Source organism: Armigeres subalbatus, chromosome 3 (assembly GCF_024139115.2).
Source record: "Armigeres subalbatus isolate Guangzhou_Male chromosome 3, GZ_Asu_2, whole genome shotgun sequence".
NCBI classification, from domain to species: Eukaryota; Metazoa; Arthropoda; class Insecta; order Diptera; family Culicidae; genus Armigeres; species Armigeres subalbatus.
The window spans coordinates 314836606-314844895 of NC_085141.1; the positions used below are offsets into that span (position 1 = coordinate 314836606).

The 8290-nt window shown below is 38.7% G+C and overlaps 1 protein-coding gene across 1 annotated transcript in view; it reads left to right on the forward strand.

The window, feature by feature from the left end:
* Nucleotides 1-7415, forward strand: part of LOC134225344 (sodium-dependent nutrient amino acid transporter 1-like) — a 34774-nt gene extending 27359 nt beyond the window's left edge. The window contains exon 4 of the mRNA XM_062705335.1: nucleotides 6379-7415. Within this exon, the coding sequence (XP_062561319.1) occupies nucleotides 6379-6638 (260 nt within the window). The 3' untranslated portion in view covers nucleotides 6639-7415. The remainder of the gene's footprint in view (nucleotides 1-6378) is intronic.
* Nucleotides 7416-8290: the final 875 nt, after the last annotated feature.

Genomic DNA, 8290 nt, shown 5'->3' on the forward strand with positions numbered 1-8290 from the left:
GAAGTTCCTTCGGGAATTCCTCCGGAAGTTCCTTCGGGAATTCCTCCGGAAGTTCCTCCGGGAATTCCTCCGGAAGTTCCTCCGGGAATTCCTCCGGAAGTTCCTTCTGGAATTCCTCCGGAAGTTCCTCCGGGAATTCCTCCGGAAGTTCCTTCGGGAATTCCTCCGGAAGTTCCTTCGGGAATTCCTCCGGAAGTTCCTTCGGGAATTCCTCCGGAAGTTCCTTCGGGAATTCCTCCGGAAGTTCCTTCGGGAATTCCTCCGGAAGTTCCTTCGGGAATTCCTCCGGAAGTTCCTTCGGGAATTTCTCCGGAGGAATTATATGTCTTATTTGTCTTCCGGAGGAATTCCTGGAGGAACTTCCGGAGGAATTCCTGGAGGAACTTCCTAAGGAATTCCTGGAGGAACTTCCGAAGGAATTCCTGGAGGAACTTCCGGAGGAACTTCCGGAGGAACTTCCGGAGGAACTTCCGGAGGAACTTCCGGAGGAACTTCCGGAGGAACTTCCGGAGGAACTTCCGGAGGAACTTCCGGAGGAACTTCCGAAGGAATTCCTGGAAGAACTTCCGAAGGAATCCCTGGAGGAACTTCCGAAGGAGTTCCTGGAATAACTTCTGAAAGAATTCCTGGAGGAACTTCTGAAAGATTTCTTGGAGGAACTTTCGTAGACAATTCCTGGAAGAACTTCCGAAGGAATTGCTGGAGGAAATTCCGGAGGAACTTCCGAAGGAACTCCTGGAGGAACTTACTTTATTTTTCTTCTTAGTCTTATTTGTCTTATTCGTCTTATTTGTCTTATTTGTCTAATTTGTCTTATTTGTCTTATTTGTCTTATTTGTCTTATTTGTCTTATTTGTCTTATTTGTCTTATTTGTCTTATTTGTCTTATTTGTCTTATTTGTCTTATTTGTCTTATTTGTCTTATTTGTCTTATTTGTCTTATTTGTCTTATTTGTCTTATTTGTCTTATTTGTCTTATTTGTCTTATTTGTCTTATTTGTCTTATTTGTCTTATTTGTCTTATTTGTCTTATTTGTCTTATTTGTCTTATTTGTCTTATTTGTCTTATTTGTCTTATTTGTCTTATTTGTCTTATTTGTCTTATTTGTCTTATTTGTCTTATTTGTCTTATTTGTCTTATTTGTCTTATTTGTCTTATTTGTCTTATTTGTCTTATTTGTCTTATTTGTCTTATTTGTCTTATTTGTCTTATTTGTCTTATTTGTCTTATTTGTCTTATTTGTCTTATTTGTCTTATTTGTCTTATTTGTCTTATTTGTCTTATTTGTCTTATTTGTCTTATTTGTCTTATTTGTCTTATTTGTCTTATTTGTCTTATTTGTCTTATTTGTCTTATTTGTCTTATTTGTCTTATTTGTCTTATTTGTCTTATTTGTCTTATTTGTCTTATTTGTCTTATTTGTCTTACTTACACCAGCACCACTGTTATCACCCAAATACTTTTCAAAGCTTGTGTGGAAACCTTGTACAGAAATCCTCCTACGATATTTTCTAATGTTGTTCTAGAAACGGCTCATGTTTTCATTTTCCAAAACCAGCTGGAGTTTGTTTATTTTGATTTCCTCATTGCGTGATTGGTCGGCGCTGCTGCTGTTCTCTCGCCGAACCACTGCATGAGTGATAAATTTCTTCCCCATTGTTGCCAATTCCTTTTGTTCTCCGTTTACGGCAAATTCTCAAGCAATTGTAAACTGCATAATGATGAAATAATTTTGGCGACACTGACAGTGTCATTCTGGCGGGCTGCAAGCTTAAAATCATTAACACAGAGATGTGTTTGCATCACACAAAACGGACCTAATGCGGAACATCCCCTAGATGAGCGATAGTTACACAGCCACAAAAATAGCTCGTGTGGTTTTATTGAAGCTTGGATTTCAATATTTTCAACAGTATTTGGTTCCTCATGAAACAAGGAATCTGTACAAACGTTAACATGTTGAAAAGGACCGTTATCACGACCGTACGAGACATTTTTGTGGCTGTGTAACTATCGCTCATCTAGGGGATGTTCCGCATTAGGTCCGTTTTGTGTGATGCAAACACATCTCTGTGTTATTGATTTTAAGCGTGTGAATTGGGCAATTTTCTTTCTCAGAGAGTGCTACCACGTGCTTTTTTAACGGAAAACCCTTCCCTCAGACCTTTAGTCGCTTACCAAGGGGCTTCACATTAATTTCCTTCACTACTAACCAACACAGATAGAAAAATTCACTGATATTTACGCTAAAAATCATGCACATAAATGGAACGTCATTATTATCGTAATTCCAGAACGGATAAAGCCTAAATGTATACAATATTTGACGTGAATCGTATATATTGCATTCAAGTTGTAAGCAACCTTGCTAGGAAGAGAGCCATTTCAGCGAAGAATAGTTTAACATTCCGCATGGCAAGTTTTACGCGCTGTTTACTTTTCATTATTTTTTTCTGTGAACGATTCCTTTCCCGTAGCGCTCACGGAGATGCAGAACATTCCTCGGTCTTTTATAACAAAGAGTGTTAAACTGATTTTCCTCTCCTAATCCTAAATTGATTGTAAGGTAGTGACCAGCATCGTTTTCGGCCATGAATTGGAAACTCCGAAGCATATATGTATACAATAAGAATAACTTTTTTATAGCCCAAGAATATTATTTAATTGGTGAGCTGTGCATATTTGCAGTTTCTCGGCCAATCAAGATTAGCAACTACGATTGTACAGTTAATCAAGCTAAGCTCTTCTTTGACTATTTGCACAATATGTAAGAAACATTGAAGATTTGTGAGCATTTCTTGATCTTCGCATAGAATTTGCAAAAAAAAAAGAACGGGTTGAAAGATCATTAAAATTGCCGAAAGTTATTTACTTATGATTGTTTTCAGCTCATACTGACCATAACAGCTGTTCTCATATGCCAAAGGCACACAAGTGAAGTGTGAAGTGCCAAGTGAAATTGCGTACATAATGTAAAACCAATTTAATAAAAATTCCGCGGAAAAAAAATTTAAATTTCGTTTCGTTTCGAAAAATTCCGAATTAAATGAACCTTGATTTCGTATCGTTTCGAAGTCTCGAAAGTTAATCTATATTTCGTTTCGTTTCGATCCGAATCAACAAAGACATTTTAAATTTCGTTTCGTTTCGTTTCGTTAGGAAAAAGTGTGTTATCGCATACCCTTAGCATGGCGATGGAAAAGGCAAGATTTGACTGATAGTATATGGGCTACCTGTCAAATTCTGCAGTTTCCATCGCTGCATTGCGTAGAGAGCATTAATGGTTGGAAATGCGCATTGTTGAAAATATCCAAATTGGTTCTTTTCAAGACCACCATTCTATACAAAAGAAACCCAATCCGAGACAAAACATAATCGATTGGCGACGGCAGAAAGATCAATCACGACAATGATCTTACGTTGTCCAACTTGTTGTCTACCTTGCGATCGTTTCTTATACACAACCCTTCTGATTCTGAGAAGTCCTCAAGTGAAGGACGAAATGCGTATCTGTGTTGATACCAAAAAACGAATTAGTGGAAGTAAAAGGAAGATAACAGTTATTTAAACAGTGTAACATTTTCCCCTAAGACGCTCGCAAATAATTATTCATAACATTTCTGATCAAATGGCCAAAAATGCTGTTTGGTCTAACAATGTTGTGTGTAAAAGGTGTGAAGTGATTTGTGATGATTGAGATGCGAGAACTAAAATTTAGAAGTCGGAAATGAGAAATGAGACGACGACGATGCAAACGAAGCTCATAACAGTGTAGTTGAACGACATTTTTGGCCAAATACTCATTTCGGCGAACAGACTTCCGGCCAGATGGGTTTCGACCTAATGGTTTGTTCTGCCAAATGATATATTCGGTTAAGCAACTCTCGGCTTAGTGGCCTTCGGTGAAAGGACTTTCGGCCGACTGCCTTTCGGCCACACGTCCCTTATTCCCAATTATCATAGCTATGACACCAGGTGGGACCGGCTAGTCTCACATCGAAAGGAATATCCCACAGATCCATTCGCACAGGTCTAAGGGCTAAGCTTCGAGTGATATTTGGCAGAATGTAATCGACATCATGCTGTTGCGACAGATGTTTTGCACCTCCAGAATGTTTTTCCCATTCCGCTATAGTGTTTCAGAAAACATGAAATTTTTTAATCACTGTAGAATTTTTTCACGACTTCTTAGAAGGTTTCCAGGCGTACATCCACTTGCAAGAGAAAATCACTCGGTAATACCTAACTCTGTTATTGATACTCTACACTATTGTTATTAACTTGGTGGGCATAAGAGGTAAAATACCATAAATTTATATGCAAAATACTCAAGGCATAAAATACTCTGTTATTACAATACCAAACACAAAACATTATTATTCGTTTGGTGTTAAAATACCTGAGAATTTTATGCATATTTAATTTTTACTTTGGTTTCTTACATCTTGTGCACACCAAGTCCATACCATACTGCTAGCCTGCTGCTATTGAGGCGGTCGTATTTGCTCGGGTCAATCTGCGGTTCGTATTTTCCGTTAATATTTCCAACTAACAGATTCTCTTGCTTTTCAGCTCTAAGAACTCTTCTAATGTTCACAATAACGGGTGGCAACTAAAAATTGGAATGACTTCAATACTTTTCTCTCAGAATAATAATGCTTACACAGAAATATGACTTTATGTGAATGAATCCTTATAATGATTCCTTAGAATTGTTGCACACACACTTTCACTCCAACATTGCTTACGAAACAGGAAGTCTGCCGTCGAAACAGGAAGTACTGCGGCGTACCTTGTAAATTTTTCAAGCGAACACAGATCATGTGAAAAGTACACGGTCGAACATTTTAAGCGTGAAAATGTTTCAAAAACTGGCATAGCATATTTTGGTCTACTGAGATTGTATACAAAGGTGATTGTAAAGCCAAAGAAACGAAGCAACTCATAAGTAGGTTCAGAAGCAGCATTCCGAAAATCAATATGGCAGATCCGTACAGCGGTCATGTCATACCAGCCATGGACCGTATACTAAAATTCATTACTCTAAGTTTGAAGACTAAGGACAACTCTTTGTATTACATATCGGGACTAATTTGCGATTTGGGCGTAACTTATTTTGTAAACAAACATTACTTCATGGATTCCGAAGAATGCAAGCGTTTTCATCCCAAACTAGTTCCCTTGTCTGGTAGAGGAAAGCTTAATCTGTCGGATCGGATCCATACCGCCCCTAAATGTTTGTTTACAAAATAAGTTACGCCCAAATCGCAAATCGGTCCCGATATATCAGATTGGACCGTACTTCTTTGTAATTTTTTTTTCCCGAGCCATTCTTGTGATTCTAATTTTTTAGTTGCCATCCGTTATATGATCAAGTTCAATTTTCAAATCCCTTTCGTCACTTATCAGAGGTACTGTAAATTATTTATGAAGTTCATTGCACAGATTCAACACTTCTCACTCATTATTGTTCTGCACCTGCACGATCTCGGAAACTGCTAGAGAGCTTTCTTACACCAACGATCCGCGCGATTTGCCGATTACCCTCGAGATGATAGCGAGTCAAGAAAATCGAACCGAATCAAGGCACAACCCAACAACAATTTATGCGGAATAAGCTAGTTTTTTAGCTGAAGAAGACTGTCTTTAGTTCAATAAGCGCTCTATGAGCTTCCAATGCAATGTTTGTTGGGAAGACCATGGACCCAAAAGGCAATCCAGCTCAATCTAGACCACAATACCCAAAATAAAAAGCTCAATTTTAAATTTGTTGATTTTATTTTGCTCCACTGTGTTCAATCTGGCCCTGATACAACCCACTTTATACAAACTATGCGAAGATACTTCCCTGCTGGCAATCAAAATGATTCCACTTCCGGCTTGTTACTGTCCTCATGGCAACTATCCTCATTTTTTGAAACGTTCCGTTCATCTCCGTTCGATGATTGATTCCTATTTCTGCAACTTTATCCAATTGCCAAAATACCGCTTTGGACAAATAGTGCATAAAAGTGCATAAAACTGACGGGAGGTAGAAGAATCACGGCAACGCAATTTTTCTATTTTAATTGAACTTTAATTCCAACTGCGCGGGAACCCGATGAACTATGGGACTCTGTTCCAGCTTATTGCCATCAGCGTGATTAATTGGAAATAACTCAACTGCACTGCTATAAAGGTTTTTGCTTCAATTAATTTAGTCTTTTCACTCCTCGATGTGAGGAATATCTGAGTTACAGATAGAAAACAGAAAAATTCAGAATAATTTGATATGACTAATATTATATTAATATGAGGCTGCTCTCGAACTTGTTGGTCTTTTAAACTTTTTAACAAATATGTAATTTATTTCAATTTTCCTTCTCTATCCCTTCCAGCCCTAGGTTGGTGCATCTACGCTCTGGCCGTGCTCCCGCTGCCCCTGTGGGGCATGTACGTTGTCGCCCGTCAACCCAAGGGTACCATCTGGAAGAAGCTCGTTTCCGCCAGCCAGCCCCTGCCCGAGTGGGGCCCGGAGAACCTCGCACTGAAGAAGAAATATGACGACTACATTGACGACATTCGGTGTGCGGGATCGCGAAACGTCATCCAGCGGTTTTTCACCGGGCGGGTGAAAACCTACTCGGTGAACGTTTGAATGGAACATGAAGGGGGCGTTTTATGGCGAACGACCGCATGTGCTTTTAATTGATTCATGTGGAATGTCCGACGATTTCATTGTGTTTTAGCATTGTGTGAGTGTACAGTGTAAGTGCATAGTTTAGGAAATGAAAAAAAAATGACCGGGAACGTTGTAGTTCGTTTTAGTAGCCCGACTATCATTACCGCAAAGTCGAGTCAGTATTAGTAAGTTTTAACAATTGACCTTAAAGATAGAGCTTTAAAAAATACAAAACGATAATTTGGTTGCACGAGGAAGGTTCATCGCCTGTTGTGCCGGTGAAATCTTCCATCTTTTAATCGTGAACATTATAGATTCGTTAGGGTCATGCAAAGGGCCGCGAGATCGACAAGAACGCACAACACCCTCACCGTGCGATGAGCTACCATTGCATCGTGAGATTATCGTGCATACAGTAGCACAACCGTATCAATCATTATCGTTAGAATAAATTATCGGAGCCCTAGCAATAGTTAGGTTTATTTTTCTAATCATCATCACCATAGTATGGAAGTTTATGAAAATAACGAGACCTTCGGATGCGAGGCTGTCTAATGTGAGAACGAAATGAAGGCAAAAGTGATAAAGCATTGTTTTAAGGAATGCGGTCTAGACTATTTTTCCTCGAAGCTGTGTTTAAGTATTGTAGATTAAATAGGGTTCGTAGATTACTATAAGTGACGTACGGTATTTCAATCTTTTTTAATTTTAATTATTCAATAAATATGACGCCTGTCAGAAAGAGATTGCTGAGTTGCGTGTTTAATTTATTTCAGTTCTTTGAATAGAACAGACTAGGTACGGACATAATTACCGAGCGAAATTTTTATACAGATATCATGGCTTATGTTATAAATAAAACAACATTCCTTTCATAGTTGATAATATATAGTTGAATGTTATTAAGCGACCTTGCTCTATATCAAATGCTCGGCAACAAAGTAAACCATGCAAAAGGAACCCTCACCCATCGGGAGAATTTTCTGACAGATTACTTGCCTGACAGCTGATACCTACTATACCTATACCAGTACATCATCATTACGTTACGGTAGCAAAAATTGCATATTGTCTATCCGGATAAAAGCTAGACCGCTTTTTATACCGAAGTTGGATTTTTCTCCAGATACAGGCAACTTTCCCAACTTCGGAAATACTGCGCTAGATTCGCCTAAAGATGCGCTAAACAACGCATCAATTAGTTTGACAGATAAAACTTCGGAAGAAAGTTCGGTTCGGAAGTCCCGACTTCCGAATTCTAAGTTGGTGCTACGCCGACAATAGCTCCATCATAGTTGACTTCGGGCATTTTTTTGCTTTTGCTTTGTATTGCTCCTATTTGCTTCTACTGTCCTTACTAAAGCGGGTTCGCGACGTTAAGCATAGGAAGCTAGGTATAAGTACATTAGGCATAATGTACGTTAGGCTGAATAGACGTTTGGCATATTTCTGCATTCTTTATGTTATTGCGAGAAGATAGAAAAACTCGAACGAGGGTCCGACGGTCGACCGTCGGAAAGTTGTTCCGCAAAAGTCAAATCACTTAATACACGGAAAATAATATTGGTTAATTTTTTCGGTATGAATGTTGATTATTGAAATCGAAGAAAATATGTGTCTTTAAACGA